A 19996-nucleotide genomic window follows, 5' to 3' on the forward strand; every position below is an offset into this window, starting at 1 on the left:
AGGTCCAAAGCCTCATTTGTAGAGTCCAAAGCTGCATTTCTAGGGTCCAAAATCTTCATTTTGCCTTCCAAATGCTCATTTTAGGCTCCAACCCCCTCGTTTTCAGGGTGCAAAGGCTTAGTTGTAGTTTGCAGAGTCTAATGTTCAGGGTCCAAAGCATCAGTTTTCGATTCCAGACAGGCATTTTTAGGGTCCAAACCACATGTGGAGTGTCCAAGCCCTTATTTGGGGGGCCACAGTTCCAGGGTTCACGCTTTTAAGGTTCAAAGATGCATTTTCAGGGCCCAGAGCATCATTTTGAAGCCCCAAAGTCTGATTTGGAAGGTCCAAAGCCTCATTGGTCGAGTCCAGAGCCACATTTCTGGGGTCCAAAGCCTCATTTTTACTTTCTAAAGCCTCATTTTAGGCAACAAACCCCTCATTTTGAGAGTGTAAAGGCTCATTTTTATTTTCAACAGTCGCATTTTCAGGGTCCAATGCCATTTTTTAGCGTCCAGACAGGCATTTTTAGGGTCCAAGCCACATCTGGAGTGTCCAAGCCAGCCCTCATTTGGAGGGTCCAAAGTTCCAGGGTTTGCACTTTTAAGGTTCAAAGATGCATTTTCAGGGCCCAGAGCATCATTTTTCTGCCCCAAAGTCTGATTTGGAAGGTCCAAAGCCTCATTTGTAGAGTCCAAAGCTGCATTTCTAGGGTCCAAAATCTTCATTTTGCCTTCCAAATGCTCATTTTAGGCTCCAAACCCCTCGTTTTCAGGGTGCAAAGGCTTAGTTGTAGTTTGCAGAGTCTAATGTTCAGGGTCCAAAGCATCAGTTTTCGATTCCAGACAGGCATTTTTAGGGTCCAAACCACATGTGGAGTGTCCAAGCCCTTATTTGGGGGGCCACAGTTCCAGGGTTCACGCTTTTAAGGTTCAAAGATGCATTTTCAGGGCCCAGAGCATCATTTTGAAGCCCCAAAGTCTGATTTGGAAGGTCCAAAGCCTCATTGGTCGAGTCCAGAGCCACATTTCTGGGGTCCAAAGCCTCATTTTTACTTTCTAAAGCCTCATTTTAGGCAACAAACCCCTCATTTTTAGAGAGTAAAGGCTCATTTTTATTTTCAACAGTCGCATTTTCAGGGTCCAATGCCATTTTTTAGCGTCCAGACAGGCATTTTTAGGGTCCAAGCCACATCTGGAGTGTCCAAGCCAGCCCTCATTTGGAGGGTCCAAAGTTCCAGGGTTTGCACTTTTAAGGTTCAAAGATGCATTTTCAGGGCCCAGAGCATCATTTTTCTGCCCCAAAGTCTGATTTGGAAGGTCCAAAGCCTCATTTGTAGAGTCCAAAGCTGCATTTCTAGGGTCCAAAATCTTCATTTTGCCTTCCAAATGCTCATTTTAGGCTCCAAACCCCTCGTTTTCAGGGTGCAAAGGCTTAGTTGTAGTTTGCAGAGTCTAATGTTCAGGGTCCAAAGCATCAGTTTTCGATTCCAGACAGGCATTTTTAGGGTCCAAACCACATGTGGAGTGTCCAAGCCCTTATTTGGGGGGCCACAGTTCCAGGGTTCACGCTTTTAAGGTTCAAAGATGCATTTTCAGGGCCCAGAGCATCATTTTGAAGCCCCAAAGTCTGATTTGGAAGGTCCAAAGCCTCATTGGTCGAGTCCAGAGCCACATTTCTGGGGTCCAAAGCCTCATTTTTACTTTCTAAAGCCTCATTTTAGGCAACAAACCCCTCATTTTTAGAGTGTAAAGGCTCATTTTTATTTTCAACAGTCGCATTTTCAGGGTCCAATGCCATTTTTTAGCGTCCAGACAGGCATTTTTAGGGTCCAAGCCACATCTGGAGTGTCCAAGCCCTCATTTGGAGGGTCCAAAGTTCCAGGGCTTGCACTTTTAAGGTTCAAAGATGCATTTTAAGGGCCCAGAGCATCATTTTTGTGCCCCAAAGTCTGATTTGGAAGGTCCAAAGCCTCATTTGTAGAGTCCAAAGCTGCATTTCTAGGGTCCAAAATCTTCATTTTGCCTTCCAAATGCTCATTTTAGGCTCCAACCCCCTCGTTTTCAGGGTGCAAAGGCTTAGTTGTAGTTTGCAGAGTCTAATGTTCAGGGTCCAAAGCATCAGTTTTCGATTCCAGACAGGCATTTTTAGGGTCCAAACCACATGTGGAGTGTCCAAGCCCTTATTTGGGGGGCCACAGTTCCAGGGTTCACGCTTTTAAGGTTCAAAGATGCATTTTCAGGGCCCAGAGCATCATTTTGAAGCCCCAAAGTCTGATTTGGAAGGTCCAAAGCCTCATTGGTCGAGTCCAGAGCCACATTTCTGGGGTCCAAAGCCTCATTTTTACTTTCTAAAGCCTCATTTTAGGCAACAAACCCCTCATTTTGAGAGTGTAAAGGCTCATTTTTATTTTCAACAGTCGCATTTTCAGGGTCCAATGCCATTTTTTAGCGTCCAGACAGGCATTTTTAGGGTCCAAGCCACATCTGGAGTGTCCAAGCCAGCCCTCATTTGGAGGGTCCAAAGTTCCAGGGTTTGCACTTTTAAGGTTCAAAGATGCATTTTCAGGGCCCAGAGCATCATTTTTCTGCCCCAAAGTCTGATTTGGAAGGTCCAAAGCCTCATTTGTAGAGTCCAAAGCTGCATTTCTAGGGTCCAAAATCTTCATTTTGCCTTCCAAATGCTCATTTTAGGCTCCAAACCCCTCGTTTTCAGGGTGCAAAGGCTTAGTTGTAGTTTGCAGAGTCTAATGTTCAGGGTCCAAAGCATCAGTTTTTGATTCCAGACAGGCATTTTTAGGGTCCAAACCACATGTGGAGTGTCCAAGCCCTTATTTGGGGGGCCACAGTTCCAGGGTTCACGCTTTTAAGGTTCAAAGATGCATTTTCAGGGCCCAGAGCATCATTTTGAAGCCCCAAAGTCTGATTTGGAAGGTCCAAAGCCTCATTGGTCGAGTCCAGAGCCACATTTCTGGGGTCCAAAGCCTCATTTTTACTTTCTAAAGCCTCATTTTAGGCAACAAACCCCTCATTTTTAGAGTGTAAAGGCTCATTTTTATTTTCAACAGTCGCATTTTCAGGGTCCAATGCCATTTTTTAGCGTCCAGACAGGCATTTTTAGGGTCCAAGCCACATCTGGAGTGTCCAAGCCAGCCCTCATTTGGAGGGTCCAAAGTTCCAGGGTTTGCACTTTTAAGGTTCAAAGATGCATTTTCAGGGCCCAGAGCATCATTTTTCTGCCCCAAAGTCTGATTTGGAAGGTCCAAAGCCTCATTTGTAGAGTCCAAAGCTGCATTTCTAGGGTCCAAAATCTTCATTTTGCCTTCCAAATGCTCATTTTAGGCTCCAAACCCCTCGTTTTCAGGGTGCAAAGGCTTAGTTGTAGTTTGCAGAGTCTAATGTTCAGGGTCCAAAGCATCAGTTTTCGATTCCAGACAGGCATTTTTAGGGTCCAAACCACATGTGGAGTGTCCAAGCCCTTATTTGGGGGGCCACAGTTCCAGGGTTCACGCTTTTAAGGTTCAAAGATGCATTTTCAGGGCCCAGAGCATCATTTTGAAGCCCCAAAGTCTGATTTGGAAGGTCCAAAGCCTCATTGGTCGAGTCCAGAGCCACATTTCTGGGGTCCAAAGCCTCATTTTTACTTTCTAAAGCCTCATTTTAGGCAACAAACCCCTCATTTTTAGAGTGTAAAGGCTCATTTTTATTTTCAACAGTCGCATTTTCAGGGTCCAATGCCATTTTTTAGCGTCCAGACAGGCATTTTTAGGGTCCAAGCCACATCTGGAGTGTCCAAGCCAGCCCTCATTTGGAGGGTCCAAAGTTCCAGGGTTTGCACTTTTAAGGTTCAAAGATGCATTTTCAGGGCCCAGAGCATCATTTTTCTGCCCCAAAGTCTGATTTGGAAGGTCCAAAGCCTCATTTGTAGAGTCCAAAGCTGCATTTCTAGGGTCCAAAATCTTCATTTTGCCTTCCAAATGCTCATTTTAGGCTCCAAACCCCTCGTTTTCAGGGTGCAAAGGCTTAGTTGTAGTTTGCAGAGTCTAATGTTCAGGGTCCAAAGCATCAGTTTTCGATTCCAGACAGGCATTTTTAGGGTCCAAACCACATGTGGAGTGTCCAAGCCCTTATTTGGGGGGCCACAGTTCCAGGGTTCACGCTTTTAAGGTTCAAAGATGCATTTTCAGGGCCCAGAGCATCATTTTGAAGCCCCAAAGTCTGATTTGGAAGGTCCAAAGCCTCATTGGTCGAGTCCAGAGCCACATTTCTGGGGTCCAAAGCCTCATTTTTACTTTCTAAAGCCTCATTTTAGGCAACAAACCCCTCATTTTTAGAGTGTAAAGGCTCATTTTTATTTTCAACAGTCGCATTTTCAGGGTCCAATGCCATTTTTTAGCGTCCAGACAGGCATTTTTAGGGTCCAAGCCACATCTGGAGTGTCCAAGCCAGCCCTCATTTGGAGGGTCCAAAGTTCCAGGGTTTGCACTTTTAAGGTTCAAAGATGCATTTTCAGGGCCCAGAGCATCATTTTTCTGCCCCAAAGTCTGATTTGGAAGGTCCAAAGCCTCATTTGTAGAGTCCAAAGCTGCATTTCTAGGGTCCAAAATCTTCATTTTGCCTTCCAAATGCTCATTTTAGGCTCCAAACCCCTCGTTTTCAGGGTGCAAAGGCTTAGTTGTAGTTTGCAGAGTCTAATGTTCAGGGTCCAAAGCATCAGTTTTCGATTCCAGACAGGCATTTTTAGGGTCCAAACCACATGTGGAGTGTCCAAGCCCTTATTTGGGGGGCCACAGTTCCAGGGTTCACGCTTTTAAGGTTCAAAGATGCATTTTCAGGGCCCAGAGCATCATTTTGAAGCCCCAAAGTCTGATTTGGAAGGTCCAAAGCCTCATTGGTCGAGTCCAGAGCCACATTTCTGGGGTCCAAAGCCTCATTTTTACTTTCTAAAGCCTCATTTTAGGCAACAAACCCCTCATTTTTAGAGTGTAAAGGCTCATTTTTATTTTCAACAGTCGCATTTTCAGGGTCCAATGCCATTTTTTAGCGTCCAGACAGGCATTTTTAGGGTCCAAGCCACATCTGGAGTGTCCAAGCCAGCCCTCATTTGGAGGGTCCAAAGTTCCAGGGTTTGCACTTTTAAGGTTCAAAGATGCATTTTCAGGGCCCAGAGCATCATTTTTCTGCCCCAAAGTCTGATTTGGAAGGTCCAAAGCCTCATTTGTAGAGTCCAAAGCTGCATTTCTAGGGTCCAAAATCTTCATTTTGCCTTCCAAATGCTCATTTTAGGCTCCAACCCCCTCGTTTTCAGGGTGCAAAGGCTTAGTTGTAGTTTGCAGAGTCTAATGTTCAGGGTCCAAAGCATCAGTTTTCGATTCCAGACAGGCATTTTTAGGGTCCAAACCACATGTGGAGTGTCCAAGCCCTTATTTGGGGGGCCACAGTTCCAGGGTTCACGCTTTTAAGGTTCAAAGATGCATTTTCAGGGCCCAGAGCATCATTTTGAAGCCCCAAAGTCTGATTTGGAAGGTCCAAAGCCTCATTGGTCGAGTCCAGAGCCACATTTCTGGGGTCCAAAGCCTCATTTTTACTTTCTAAAGCCTCATTTTAGGCAACAAACCCCTCATTTTTAGAGTGTAAAGGCTCATTTTTATTTTCAACAGTCGCATTTTCAGGGTCCAATGCCATTTTTTAGCGTCCAGACAGGCATTTTTAGGGTCCAAGCCACATCTGGAGTGTCCAAGCCAGCCCTCATTTGGAGGGTCCAAAGTTCCAGGGCTTGCACTTTTAAGGTTCAAAGATGCATTTTAAGGGCCCAGAGCATCATTTTTCTGCCCCAAAGTCTGATTTGGAAGGTCCAAAGCCTCATTTGTAGAGTCCAAAGCTGCATTTCTAGGGTCCAAAATCTTCATTTTGCCTTCCAAATGCTCATTTTAGGCTCCAACCCCCTCGTTTTCAGGGTGCAAGGCTTAGTTGTAGTTTGCAGAGTCTAATGTTCAGGGTCCAAAGCATCAGTTTTCGATTCCAGACAGGCATTTTTAGGGTCCAAACCACATGTGGAGTGTCCAAGCCCTTATTTGGGGGGCCACAGTTCCAGGGTTCACGCTTTTAAGGTTCAAAGATGCATTTTCAGGGCCCAGAGCATCATTTTGAAGCCCCAAAGTCTGATTTGGAAGGTCCAAAGCCTCATTGGTCGAGTCCAGAGCCACATTTCTGGGGTCCAAAGCCTCATTTTTACTTTCTAAAGCCTCATTTTAGGCAACAAACCCCTCATTTTTAGAGTGTAAAGGCTCATTTTTATTTTCAACAGTCGCATTTTCAGGGTCCAATGCCATTTTTTAGCGTCCAGACAGGCATTTTTAGGGTCCAAGCCACATCTGGAGTGTCCAAGCCCTCATTTGGAGGGTCCAAAGTTCCAGGGCTTGCACTTTTAAGGTTCAAAGATGCATTTTCAGGGCCCAGAGCATCATTTTTCTGCCCCAAAGTCTGATTTGGAAGGTCCAAAGCCTCATTTGTAGAGTCCAAAGCTGCATTTCTAGGGTCCAAAATCTTCATTTTGCCTTCCAAATGCTCATTTTAGGCTCCAACCCCCTCGTTTTCAGGGTGCAAAGGCTTAGTTGTAGTTTGCAGAGTCTAATGTTCAGGGTCCAAAGCATCAGTTTTCGATTCCAGACAGGCATTTTTAGGGTCCAAACCACATGTGGAGTGTCCAAGCCCTTATTTGGGGGGCCACAGTTCCAGGGTTCACGCTTTTAAGGTTCAAAGATGCATTTTCAGGGCCCAGAGCATCATTTTGAAGCCCCAAAGTCTGATTTGGAAGGTCCAAAGCCTCATTGGTCGAGTCCAGAGCCACATTTCTGGGGTCCAAAGCCTCATTTTTACTTTCTAAAGCCTCATTTTAGGCAACAAACCCCTCATTTTTAGAGTGTAAAGGCTCATTTTTATTTTCAACAGTCGCATTTTCAGGGTCCAATGCCATTTTTTAGCGTCCAGACAGGCATTTTTAGGGTCCAAGCCACATCTGGAGTGTCCAAGCCCTCATTTGGAGGGTCCAAAGTTCCAGGGCTTGCACTTTTAAGGTTCAAAGATGCATTTTAAGGGCCCAGAGCATCATTTTTCTGCCCCAAAGTCTGATTTGGAAGGTCCAAAGCCTCATTTGTAGAGTCCAAAGCTGCATTTCTAGGGTCCAAAATCTTCATTTTGCCTTCCAAATGCTCATTTTAGGCTCCAACCCCCTCGTTTTCAGGGTGCAAGGCTTAGTTGTAGTTTGCAGAGTCTAATGTTCAGGGTCCAAAGCATCAGTTTTCGATTCCAGACAGGCATTTTTAGGGTCCAAACCACATGTGGAGTGTCCAAGCCCTTATTTGGGGGGCCACAGTTCCAGGGTTCACGCTTTTAAGGTTCAAAGATGCATTTTCAGGGCCCAGAGCATCATTTTGAAGCCCCAAAGTCTGATTTGGAAGGTCCAAAGCCTCATTGGTCGAGTCCAGAGCCACATTTCTGGGGTCCAAAGCCTCATTTTTACTTTCTAAAGCCTCATTTTAGGCAACAAACCCCTCATTTTTAGAGTGTAAAGGCTCATTTTTATTTTCAACAGTCGCATTTTCAGGGTCCAATGCCATTTTTTAGCGTCCAGACAGGCATTTTTAGGGTCCAAGCCACATCTGGAGTGTCCAAGCCCTCATTTGGAGGGTCCAAAGTTCCAGGGCTTGCACTTTTAAGGTTCAAAGATGCATTTTCAGGGCCCAGAGCATCATTTTTCTGCCCCAAAGTCTGATTTGGAAGGTCCAAAGCCTCATTTGTAGAGTCCAAAGCTGCATTTCTAGGGTCCAAAATCTTCATTTTGCCTTCCAAATGCTCATTTTAGGCTCCAAACCCCTCGTTTTCAGGGTGCAAAGGCTTAGTTGTAGTTTGCAGAGTCTAATGTTCAGGGTCCAAAGCATCAGTTTTCGATTCCAGACAGGCATTTTTAGGGTCCAAACCACATGTGGAGTGTCCAAGCCCTTATTTGGAGGGTCCAGAGTTCCAGGGTTCACGCTTTTAAGGTTCAAAGATGCATTTTCAGGGCCCAGAGCATCATTTTGAAGCCCCAAAGTCTGATTTGGAAGGTCCAAAGCCTCATTGGTCGAGTCCAAAGCCACATTTCTAGGGTCCAAAGCCTCATTTTTACTTTCTAAAGCCTCATTTTAGGCAACAAACCCCTCATTTTTAGAGTGTAAAGGCTCATTTTATTTTCAACAGTCACATTTTCAGGGTCCAATGCCATTTTTTAGCGTCCAGACAGGCATTTTTAGGGTCCAAGCCACATCTGGAGTGTCCAAGCCCTCATTTGGAGGGTCCAAAGTTCCAGGGTTCACGCTTTTAAGGTTCAAAGATGCATTTTCAGGGCCCAGAGCATCATTTTTGTGCCCCAAAGTCTGATTTGGAAGGTCCAAAGCCTCATTTGTAGAGTCCAAAGCCACATTTCTAGGGTCCAGAGCGCCCTTTTTACTTTCCAAAGTCTTACTCTTGTCTTACAAAGCCACATTTTAGGCTCCAAAGCCCTCTTTTTCAAGGCCCAAAGGCTCACTGTTAGTCTGCACAGTCTCATTTCAGGGTCCAAAGCCTCTTTTTTTAGCATCCAGACAGGCATCCTTCGCGCCCGAGCCGCCTCTGGAGGGTCCGAGCCCTCATTTGGGGGGCCCAAAGCCCCCTTGGAATGAAAGGCTACGTAAGGGGGGAGGGAGAGAGGGGGCAGGGGTGGCAGGGGCGATAGGGGCCCTGGGCCTGGGCTGGGGGCTGCTGGGCTCGGGGCAGGCCCCGCGGGTGCCATGTCGAAGCTGGGTCTGGTCCCCAGCGTAGCTCGCATTCTTTTCCCATCGGCCAGCACAGGTGGGGAGGGCTGTCAGTCTCCTCTCTTGAGGTGATGCTGCCTCGGATTGGTCCCCTCGGCTGTCACTGTGCCCCGGTTTGGGGCCTGCCCTTCCCTGAGGGCTGCCTCGGATTGGGCCACAGGGCTGCCCAGGCGCAGTTCACCTGAGGTGATGCTCTCTGTGATTGGCTGCCTGGGCTGTCAGTGTGCCGAGGTGTGCTGCCCGCCCTCCCCTGAGGTGACGTTTCCTCCGATTGGCTGCTTGGGATTTCTCCCTCGCTCCTCCCATCCAATGATGGGTCAGACCGCTTATCCATCATCTTTGTGCTGCTCTACTGCCAGCTAGGATTGGTGGAGCCGGCATGCCCTGCCCCCCAGTACCCAGCTTTTTCCACTCCTGCCACCTTTCCTGCAGGCCCTGAACCTTGACTGGTTGGTTACAGATCAATCACGTGCCTTGCCTACCTGCCCCCCCACCCTCCTCAAACGTGATTGGCTGTCCCGGGTCCACTGACTCCCCCCAGACTGCTGGGTGGACGTTGCCAGGCGACGAGCTCCACCTTGAGGGCTTGGAGCCTCAAATGGAACTGCGGGCCCTGAGGAAAGGCTGTGGGCCATCCAAGGCGGGTTTAGACCCTAAAACTGAGGATTTTGGCCCGAAACATGAGGCTCTGGGCACTACAAAGGATGGGCAAGATGCTACAGTTGACGCTTGGGACCCTGCGAAGGAGGGGAGCCTCTTGGTTCCTCTGCCCTTTGCCCCAGGGTGCCGTCTGTGGGGCAGGACTCTGGGCTCAGGGAGAGGGAAGCTTCCCGTGGCCCACGGGCAAGGCTGTGCCAGCCCAGAGCGCGCAGGAGGTGCCCAGAGCCACCTCTGAAGACCGGGACCGAGAGAAGACTGGCCAGCTTGGCAGAGCGCGGGTGCCTTTTCCTGCCCTGGGCTGTCTCTGGAGGGGCCAGGTTGCCTAAAGCTTCTCTCCTCCTCCCCTCCGGGTTTTTGTGGTCCAGCGGGGCAGCTGGGGCTCTGTTGCAAGGGCACCCTGAGTCAGCGTGTGCTGGGCTGCCACGGGCTGCTGGAAAGGGATGGCGTTGGGCAGCTCTCCGGGCAGCCCTGCTTCTTCTGGGGGCTGCCATTTCCCCTTCGCCCTCCACCCCCCTAAAGAAAAGATTTCTGCAGCAGGAGGACAAACACAGCGACTTCTCGGGGAGAGCCTGGCCGAGGGGTGAACTTGTCAAACAAGACTGTGGCCAAGGTGTGCTGAGGGATGAGCTGTCCGGCAGGCAGCGGCAGAGGGCAGGAACGGCGCTGCCTGCTCCGCCTGCTCGGGGCGCTCCCCTCCCCGCAGGAAGGAGACCACAGCACTGGGTTGGCTGATGCAGCTTTAATTTTCCATTTTCCCAAGGAGACCTTCACTTTTCCCTGGCTTTGCAGGGCCAGCAGCACAGCGCCCTGGTCCATCCTGATGCTGGCCGCTTCCCTGGAGAACCCACGATCAGCATGGTCTGAGCTGCCAGCGAACAGATGGAGGGCTCGATGTCTTCCTGCAAGGGCTTGAGGGCTGCGACAGAAAGAAACGGAGCAGAGATGAAACCCCCGTGTCTCCAGAGACCCCCGGGCATCCCCTCCGGAGCACGCCAGCCCCACCCGGCTCTGTCCCTGGCCCCCGAGATGTTCCCCTGGCCCCGAAGCGTTTCCCTGGAGCAGGGCAAGGCATGGCCGCATCCGTCCCAGGTCTGTTCCTAGCCCCACAAGCACTGCCCCCGCTCACCATCACAGACTTCACGCAGCCGCTCCGCACTTTGGTCCCTCAGGTGCCGCGCGGCAAGCCCTAGGCACAGAGCGTCGTCAGACCTCTTGCTCCCCAGCACTCTCCCAGCAGCACAGAGCCCGGCCCTGCCGGCTCGGCTGCACGGCCTCCTCCCCCTCAGCAGGGTGACCCCAGGGAAGGACAGCACCCGAGGCAGGGGGGGACTGAGCAAGGCGGCCAGCAGGCTCACTTGCACGGGCAGGGGTGGGAGGGAAGCGCAGAGCCCCTGTCTGCCCAGGCCCTGCACGGGGCAGCCGGGGCTCTGGCAGCCCCAGGCTGCTCCTTGCTGCCAGTGCAGTGGCTGGGAGCGGGGCCAGGCTGCCAGAAGACGGATTGCAGGGGCTGTGGCTTACCGGTGAACCTGACGGCCTCCTCTCGCACGGTGGCCTGAGCATCCTTCAGGTACAGCAGGCTCTGCCACAGGTAATCTTCCACCCTGTTCCTGTCCTGCACCAGCTGGAGAGAGCACAAGGGCACGGGGCTGGCACAGACCCTCCCCAGCCAGCCAGAGCAGTCCCTCCTCCCAGCACCCCCTTCCCCTGCCAGGCCTTTCCTGTCACCCAGCTGGGAGCCCTGTGGGGCCGAGGTCCAGAAAGAGCCGCACGCAGAGGGGGCCCAGCGGTACTGAGACCCCTCCATCCTGCTGCCCGGGCCCAGATGGGCCGGGGTCACCTTCAGCACCCTGGGGTGTGTGCGGGGAGGGCAGAGAGTCCTGGAGAAGAGCCCTTGAGGGCAGGGAAGGAGGATGCAGCTCCAGGCTCTGGGCTCTCGGCTCCGGGCTGGAGCAGGGCAGGGGAGGCACAGCTGCACAGCCCACCCCGCGGGCACGTGGGGCAGCCCTCATCCAGCCTGGCCCTGCCTGGGGCTTGGGGGTTGTCCTCACCAAGCACTCTCCAATCCTCCATGCCTGCTCCGTCTGGGTCAGGTACTTGAGCTGCTTCTGCTCCAGGAATTCCGCAGCAGATAGGAGGGCTTCCCTGGAGGCCTGCAGTGCAGCAGAGGCTGGGAGATGTCACCACAGCCCTAGGAAGGAGACCTGGCGTCCCCTGCTTCTTGGCAAGGCTCCGGACCGTTCCCAGCCCGTTATGGGAAGAGGCGGCGGGGGCCCGAGTCTGAACTGGATTCAATTCCCGGGGCAGGGACACGGGGCAGCCACCACCTCAGGTATCTCATGCTGCCAGCTAGCAGAACAGAGATCCTCAAGAGCTGCTGAGCGGCTGCCAGGGCTGGGGGCAGACTGGAGGGCAAGGGGACCTCGGTGAGCGGGGTTTTGTTCCTGCAGCGATCCTGCCCTCAGGAAGCTGGGACATGGCCCGGCGCAAACATCTGGGGGGCTCTTGGGCACAGCCCTGGGGGCTCAAAGCCCTGGCCTCCGACGCCTGCAGGGACGCCTGTAGGGACTTGCGTGCTCGGTGGCCACAGGCTGCTGCTGAGCCCTGCTGGAGCAGGTGGGGCAGGTGTTGGAAACGTCCGTGCCGGCTTCTCTGCCCCTGCTCACACTGCAGGGACCTTCCTCAGAGCTGTGCCGGAGGAGGGCTGCATGGGGGGAGGAGGAAGGCAGCGGTGGGCCTGGTGCAGGGAAGGAGGGGAGCTCTGCCCTGTGCTCAGTGACTCAAGCGGTGGGACCCTGAGGTGGCACATATTCCTAGGCTCCGACTGTCAGCAGCCCTTGCCCCTCGTGCCCAGATCGCCCCCGTGGTGTCAGCACACCCTTCCTCGCGTCCCTGGTCGGGTTTGAATCTGTACCTTGGCCACGCTCTGGGTCTGGTCACTCATGTGAAAGAGCAGCGGGAGCAGGCCCCGCTGCACGTTCTTCCTCATTTGTCTCCTGTGTCTCCACACCACCATCTGCATGATGTCTCCGAAGAGGCGGAGGGAGGACTCTCGCAGCTGGCTGGACGCCTGCTCGGGAGGAAGACGGGAGAACTTAAGCAACAGCCGCTCCCTGCCCACGGTGAGCAAGGGCTTTAGCGTGGCTGATGTGAGGGGAGATGCTCCGGCGTCGGGTTCTGAACACGGGATCTGTGGACCAGATCTGCAGCAGTGGCTGAACGGCCCCGGGCCCGTGAAAGGCCACGCAAGAGGTTTCCATCAGGCGGTGCCTGTGCCTCCGAGTGCTCCCCTAGCCACCCAGCATTCACCGCCAGCCGCACCAGCCACGCCAGCACAGAGCTCCCCAGGGACGGGCTGAGGAGGAGACCAGGCTGGCCCTCCTCAACGCCTCTGGGGCACCCGCTGCCGGCTCAGCCTCGGCCCCCCTGCTACAATGCCTGGGCAGAACGTCTGGTCCTGCCTGGCAGCGCAGCCAGGGGAGCCCTCGGGGCTCTGAGAGCAGCTCTTGGCCTGCTGGTGCTTTGTCCAGGGGCCGGGCTGGGACCCAGCCCAGGGTCTCAAGGTCGCCCGGAGGCATCAACTTGTCCGGGAGAAGCCATGCTGGGCTGCAGAGCCCAGGGGAGAGTGCAGAGAGGAGCAGCCCTGCCTGAGTGCCGACCGCAGGGCTCGGCTGACAGGCAGCTTTCCTTGCAGCGTGCCCATCGCCGTGGCTCAGGCTCCTGCAGCAGCCTTACGTTGCTGAAGAGCGGCAGGAGCTTCACTGCCAGCTTCAGAGCGATGGGACTGGCCTCCTCCCTCGTCATATGACCCAGTACGTTTCTGAAGACAAGCAGGGCCTTCATCTGGATATCTTCACTGACATACTGCAGGGTCTTCAGAATGTCTTCCAGCAGGACCTTCATTTTTCTTGCCTGTATGAAACACACCATTTCCTTTCTGCGAAGCGGTGAAAGACCACCCTGGCAAAAATACTCCAGTCTCTGAGCACCAGCCTCCCGTCCAGCTTGCTGGCAGCAGGCACGGGAATTGCTGCAGCAGCCTCCTGGCCGGCGGTGGCCATGGGCACACTAATGGGGATGCGGGGAGAGCGAGGGGAGGAAAGGGAGGCTAGGAGAGCAAAGACTCCGTGTCCCCTGCTCAGCCGCGCCCTTTTCCGACCAGCCCAAAGCGCAGATGAGTTGGTAGCCAACCCTCTGTGCCCAGAGAGCTCCCCAGGAAGCCAGCAGGCCACGTCATGGCAGGGAAGGCGTTTGGAGCCGGCACCCCACCTCCTGACTCCCAGCCAAGGCCAAGCCACCGCGTTACCCACTGCCCCAGCCTCCAGGCTGCCAATGTGGCTCCACTCGACTATGCCCCACTCACCATCTCGGGGCTCTGCGACAGCGTGATGAGGCCTTGGAGCACCAGCGAGATCACCTCCAGGCTCTCATCCCTCAAAGACTCCCAGAAACGGGCCGCGGCAGCAAAGGTCTCTGATGGAAGGTTGCTGGCGGCGATTATCTGAAACAGAGACGGCAGTGAGAGACTGGCAGAGCCTGCGGGCTCCCCGCACCGTGTGGCTCCTGGTTCCCACTGGCAGCTCAGGGCAAGGGCACTGGGGCCAGAAAGCCCGTCCTGGGGGCAGCTCTGCCTGCGGAGGGCCACTTGGCCGCCCCCATGCCCTGTGCCTCGCTGCACACCGCACAGCGTCTTTGTTGGCTCCTCCTGTCCTCTGACCATCATCAGCCTCTTGTTCGAACGCCTCTGAGGAGCAACTGAGCAGCGTTTGGGGGCAGATGGGAGGGGAGAGGGCTGTGCCTGTTTCCCTCGAGAGGCACGCACAGCCCTGCAGGTGAGCAAGGTTTGCTCTGGTCACTCACGGCCAGGCAGAGGATGCTGCTGTCCTCTGTCATGGTGCCAAACAGCATGTGGATCCGCTGCTTCCAGTATTCTCTGTGCAGCTCCCTCAAGACCTTCTCCAAAGGCTGGAGCAGGGAGAACAACACCTTCCACACGGCCAGGGCAGCACTGCAGACCCAGAGCGCTCTGTCAGCAGGGCTGCCTCGGCCACCGTGCCGGGTCCTGCAACCCTGGGTCTGCCTGCCCCCGTGGATTGGAGTGCCTGGGGGCCCTGCCTGTGCCGGCAGGAGAGGGCTGCGGTGGTGTTCCCTGTGGGGCAGGGGGGAGCCCGGTGGCGGGGCTGTGGGCTGGCTTGGCCAGCTTTGGCTGCTGCGGGCCTGGCCGACCCAGCGGAGCCGGAGGGCGTGGTGGGATGGAGGGCCCTGCTCCTTGGGGATGTCCTGCAGTTTTCTGTGGGTCTGGCAGCCAGAGTCTCCGGGCCCCTCTCCCCATGTGGAACAAGCCCTCAGGGCTGTTGGGGCCGGTACCTGTCATCTAGTTTAGAGTACTTCAACAGGCTTATGACCACTTCGCTGGGGTACTGGCTGGTCAGCAGGAGAACCAGTGAGTCTATGCTGTGCCTGGCTGGCTCCGTGCAGATGTGCTCCAGGTTTTTGTGGATGCTGCCCATGATCTTTGGCACCTGGAGGGGACACAGGTGAGGATGGTGCTGCCACTGGAGTGCAACCATTTCCCCAGCTGCTGCCACTGAAACTGCTGCCCTTCCCATCCCTCTCTGCTGGCTTAAGGGAGCTGCAGCTTGGGAAGGGAGCTGCAGCTTGGGAAGGGAGGGAGGGAGGAAAAGAACGAGCAACCCTGAAAGGGCTTGTGGGCAGGGAAATCCAGCCACAGGCTGCTTACGTCCATCAGCCAGGAGTCAGGGTCTTTCATGGCTTCATCCAGCATGCTGCTGGCCCCCTCCTTGTCAGAAGTGCTGGTGTCTGTCATGGCCTCGATGGCCGTGAGGATGACATCTGTCTTCTCCCCAGGTTTGAGGTATTTTCCAAACGCCTATGGGAGGGAGGGAGGGAGGAGGGAAGGGAGGGAAGACGTATCACACCGAACGCCCTGGTGGTGATGCTTAGCTGAGCCATGAGAGCAGCTCTGGCAAGAGAGGCCCGGCAGCGCTGTCAGCAGTGCCTGCAGGAAAGCTGGCAGCAGGGGCTGCAGTCACTGCACAGGGGAGGATGAGAACAGAGGGCCCTCAGGGTGAGGGAGGAGGGTTCGGTCGTGGGCACAGTGTGCTGGCCCTAGAGAGAACCAGGGCTTGCTGGAGGCCAGGAGGGCCGGAGCTGCTGCTGGGACACTGGAGTGCTGCCCTCACATCGTCCCTGCTTGGGGACAGCAGGAACCCTCTCACCAGGGACACTGAGGCCATGCCAGCCCCGCTGACTCTGGGTCCCTTTGCTCGCACAGTTCCCCTGCCGATGCCACGGACAGGAGCCCCAGCAAGGGGAGAGCTCATTACCTTGGTCAAGTCCCCGGTGCTGTGCAAAGAAAGACAGGAGGTGCCGGCAGCTCCCCACACGCTTTGGTGCTGTGGACTATCCTCTGGCCACGCACTGCCTAAACAGGGGAGAAACACTGCAGAGTCGTTAGGACTCCACCTCTTTGCCAAAAAGAGCTTTGGACTGGGAACAGCGGAGGAGGGAGGCTATGACCCATGGTCGGGGAGGAGGTGGTGGGCAGGGGTGTAAAGCAAAGGGTGACGGGCGACGGGAACAAGATGGGAACATTGCTCAGGAATGATGGAGAAGGACTAGGAGAAGGGGCGGCTTCTTGCTACAGGCACTGGAGGGAGCAGCTGGCGTGACGCCCAGCTGGATCTGCTCTTCACTGATAGGGAAGAAGTGGTTGTGGGATGTGGTCATCGAGGGTGGCTGTGGCTGCGGCTGCAGGGCCCAGGAAACAGCCAGGGTTGAGATCCTGGGAGGAGTGAGGAAGGAGAGCAGCAGAGAACAGATCCTGGACTTCAGGTGAGCATTCAGCTTCTGCAGCAAAATGAGAGTTGGGATGCTACAGAAAGCAGCTGTGAAGGGCAAAGGAGGTCAGGGAAGCTGGCCGACTTTCAGGGACAGCCTCCACCAAGCACCGGAACAGTCCATCGCAATGCTCACGAAAACAAGCAGACATAGCAAAAGATGTGTGCGTGTGGAGGGACGCAGCCCACCAGAGCTTCTCTTACATCTTTGCTGCAGGAGGAATATCAAGAGGAGGTAAAGAGCATCCAAGGCGGCACAGCTGGTGTCTTTGTCCTTGCAAGAGCTGAGAAGGATGAGATGTCCCAGCAGCTGTCCCAGCTTGGGGATATGGAAGCCTCTGTAGCAGGCAGGGCAGTCCTCCTCTCTTCCAAAGGGGCGCCAGGCCTGGGCGAGGGAGGCAGAACATCAGAAGGGCTGGGGGGCAGCAGCTCGGGCCAAAGCCGTGAAGCCAAGAGTCCCCCTGGGCTGGATGCCCGGTGAGTCAGCGTTTTGCAGGGCCCCGCCGGCCCTGGCTCCCAGAGCAGCTAGAGCTGGGCAGCATCCCTGCGCAGGGAGAGCTGCCAGGCCTGGGCTCCCGCCATGCTCCTGGGGCAGTCCTGTCCTGCGCAGGACTGAGGGCAGAGCTGGCTCCTGGCAGAGAGGGGACTGGGGATTGAAGAGCCTGGGGAAAGGAGGGGCCGAGAGCCCTGCTTCAGGGCAGAGCCTTGCTGAGTGCCCTGACCTGTGCCCCGACTTGCCTCGCAGGCACCCCCGAGCTGCAGGCTGCTCTGGCGTGCAGGGAAGGGGAGACGGCCTGGCCGGAGGGGGCCTGGCTCCTTACCTCCAGTGAGGAATATCTGGCCATCAAATAGATCAGCATCCCAATCCTCCTCACGGCCCTCTCACGCGCCGCCGCGCTCTGGGACTTGGTGAAGGTCAGCAGCATCTGGGAGGAGAGAAGCTGCTGGTGTGCCCTGGGAGCTGACGCCCGTGCCAGCAGAAGCAGCACTGCTGAACTCCCAGCTGGACTAATTTCATTTTCATGACACAAGAGGACTCCGCGGAGGGGAAGGGGACTTTGCCTGTAGCCAGGTGACAGTGGGCTCCGGAAGAGCACAGTGGGCAGCCCCTGGGTCCCCCACGGGAGGTTGGCACCCTCCCTGCAGTGTGGTCTGTGCGTGGCACTGGGGTGAGGACTGTCCGCTCAAGAGTGGACACGCTCTGTCCCCCAGGGTGGAGAACAGCCCCTGCGAATCCCATGCTTTGCCCGTGCCAGACCTGCAAGATTGTCTGCAGCTCCTGGCTGAGTCTGGAGGCAGGAGAGCTGAGTACCAACGTCTGCAGCATGCAGTCCATGGCGTGCAGGGTCTGCAAGGAGGACAAAGGGTGGGGGCAGTCTTTTGGCGGTCCCTCTTACCTGCAGGAGACAGATCCGAACTCCCCGTTCAAGGGGAGGACGCCCGCGCTGCCTCACGGTGCCCGGGAGAGGCTTCAGGCCAGACAAGCTGCTGTGGGCAGTGCAGCCTGAGGCACTGGATGTGGCCAGGCCCGTGGGAAGGGGGCAAAGAGCAAGGGTGGGAAAGCAAAGCCAAGAGCCTGCCTTGCCTTGCATGTCCGGCTGTCTCTCGGCACAGGGCGACCGGGGGCCCCAGGGGACCCTAGAGCTCCTGGGGCTCACCCAGCCCTTACCTCGTGGTAGAGGGAAGTGTCCAAGCCCTGCATGTCCTCTTTTGGAGGAAGGCAGAAGACGCTGCTGAAGCAGGCGTTTAAGAGGCGCATCTTTTGGTGCTCCGGCACCATCTCCATTGAGCTGCAGAGAGAGGGGCCTGTCGGACACAGGTGCCGGGAGTGGTGCCTCCAGGCGCCTTTGGGGAAGGGGTCCCTGGGAAGGACGGAGGCCGTGGGGGGAGCCCTGCCTGGAGGCACCTTCTCCCTCCCTGACACTGGCCTGGGCCAGAGGACAGTCCTTGATGCCTCCCGCCCTCCGGACAAGCCCCGCGCAGGGGAGAGCAGAGTTCCTGCAGACGGCACCGTCTGACTCTGCCCAGATGGGGGCTGCCCCCCCCAGCCAGGCCCAGGGCTGCTGGCTGCGGAGAGGTGGCAGCCAAAGCAGGGGCTGGGCAAGTACCTCAAGGCAGAGATGGCAAGCATGGCTTGCTGCCGCACTGCCGTGCGCAGGTGATCCCTGGGCTCCTCTTTCAGCAGCACCTGCAGAGCGCAGCCAGGATGGGACCTGTCAGCCGCCAGCACCCAGTGCCAGCAGATCTGGCACTGGTCGGCAGGGCTGGCAGAGCCCCTCTGGCCCCAGCCCGGTGCCGGCCCCCAGAATGCCCCCCTTCCTCCCCCGGTGCTGGGGTCTCTGCTGGCAGGGCTTCTCCGTGGAAACCATGTCCCCCGAGGGGCAGCTCGGTGTCCACGCATGCTCGCCACCCCCCGTCCCCACTTTAGCGCTGTCATCACAGCGTGCCGGTGCCCGGGGGCCTTGCCCCCCGGCCAAACCCGCCGGGTGTCGCCTCACCATGATACTCCCTGCCAGCTCATCTCCGTGGCAGAAGACATCCAGGCCCTGTGACGAGCCCTGGTGCCTGGTGGCTCTGCAGATCGTGCGGATGCTCTGGAGAAAATGCATCTTCTGGGTCTCGTCCTGGCAGCCGGGGGACAGGGAGACAAAGGGGTAGCATGAGAGGGGGAGACACATGGCCAGCTCGACCAGAGCACAGGGGGGTGCGGTGCCTTGTGGAGGACCTGGCGGGGAGTCGCTCTGCCCAGCCGGCAGCCCTCCAGCAGCCTGGCAGCAGGCAGCAGAGCTGGGGGGGCCATCAGGAGACGCAGGCAGAGCTGGCAGGGAAATGACTGCGGCTACCTTTTCGGTGCTCGGGAGGAAAGCCTGGATGCAGTGCATGGTTTCCTCTTCCTCTTCATAGGCAGATAGCCAGCTGCCATCTAGTCAAGGAGCAGAGCAAGGAGGGCTGTCGAGAGGGCTCCAAGGCAGGAGAGAGCAGAAGAAGGAGCTCTGCCCTCCGTGCAGCCCCGTGCCCGCTCCCCTGGCGCAGTCTCCCTGGAGGTGTTTGGGCTTGAGGGTGCCCAGCAAAAGGGCTGCGATGTTGGGGCGTGACGTGGCAGGAAAAGCCCCGAGTTCATCGGGCTGAGGAAATCCCTTGCAGACGGGCAAGGTCCCCGTCCCACAGCATCGCTGCCTCCTGGCAGCCCAGCTGCCTCTCGCTGCCCGTCCCCTGGAGAAGGAACCGGGTCCCTTCTGCTCTCTCCCCCCCGGGGGTGGCTGTGCTGGGGCCGGCTCCCAGCCCTGAGCTGACCCAGCATTTTGCCGTGCCCCCCGACCGCTGGACCCCCGCTGCCGGCATGCCGGGGAAACGGGAGCCTGGCATTGAGCAGGGTGCGCTCGCTGGCCCCATCCCTACTCCCAGCCCAGAGGCCACTCACTCACCAGTCTGCAGCAGCTGGACCGTGGACACCCTGTAGAGCTCTAGGGGAGAGCTGCTCTCCCAGGGAGCCCTGTCCTCCTCCCAGGCTGCCCTGTCCTCCTCCCAGGCTGGCCTGGGGCGGCTGGGGGGTCTCTCCGCCATCCTGCAGGACGGAGGAAAGGGATAGGGGTGGGGAAGGGGGAAGCTTTGGCAGAACGCCTCGGCGCCGCGGGGCTGCCGGGGGCAGCGGGGAAAGACGGGGGCTGTG

General features: G+C 56.0%; 1 protein-coding gene across 1 annotated transcript; it reads right to left on the minus strand.

The window, feature by feature from the left end:
• Positions 1-10236: 10236 nt before the first annotated feature.
• LOC128138467 (maestro heat-like repeat family member 5) lies at positions 10237-19228 on the minus strand. The gene is made up of 18 exons (XM_052779719.1): positions 19170-19228; positions 18825-18950; positions 18435-18514; positions 17996-18116; positions 17585-17674; positions 17148-17252; positions 16531-16711; positions 15814-15911; positions 15207-15356; positions 14834-14988; positions 14327-14474; positions 13830-13967; positions 13202-13378; positions 12381-12536; positions 11518-11619; positions 10988-11090; positions 10596-10655; positions 10237-10385 (listed from the first exon to the last, which is right to left on the minus strand). Exons 1-18 carry the CDS (start codon positions 19206-19208, stop codon positions 10237-10239), a joined length of 2178 nt encoding a protein of 725 aa, XP_052635679.1. The 5' UTR covers positions 19209-19228.
• Positions 19229-19996: the final 768 nt, after the last annotated feature.

This window comes from Harpia harpyja, unplaced genomic scaffold (genome assembly GCF_026419915.1).
Source record: "Harpia harpyja isolate bHarHar1 unplaced genomic scaffold, bHarHar1 primary haplotype scaffold_47a, whole genome shotgun sequence".
Taxonomy (NCBI): Eukaryota; Metazoa; Chordata; class Aves; order Accipitriformes; family Accipitridae; genus Harpia; species Harpia harpyja.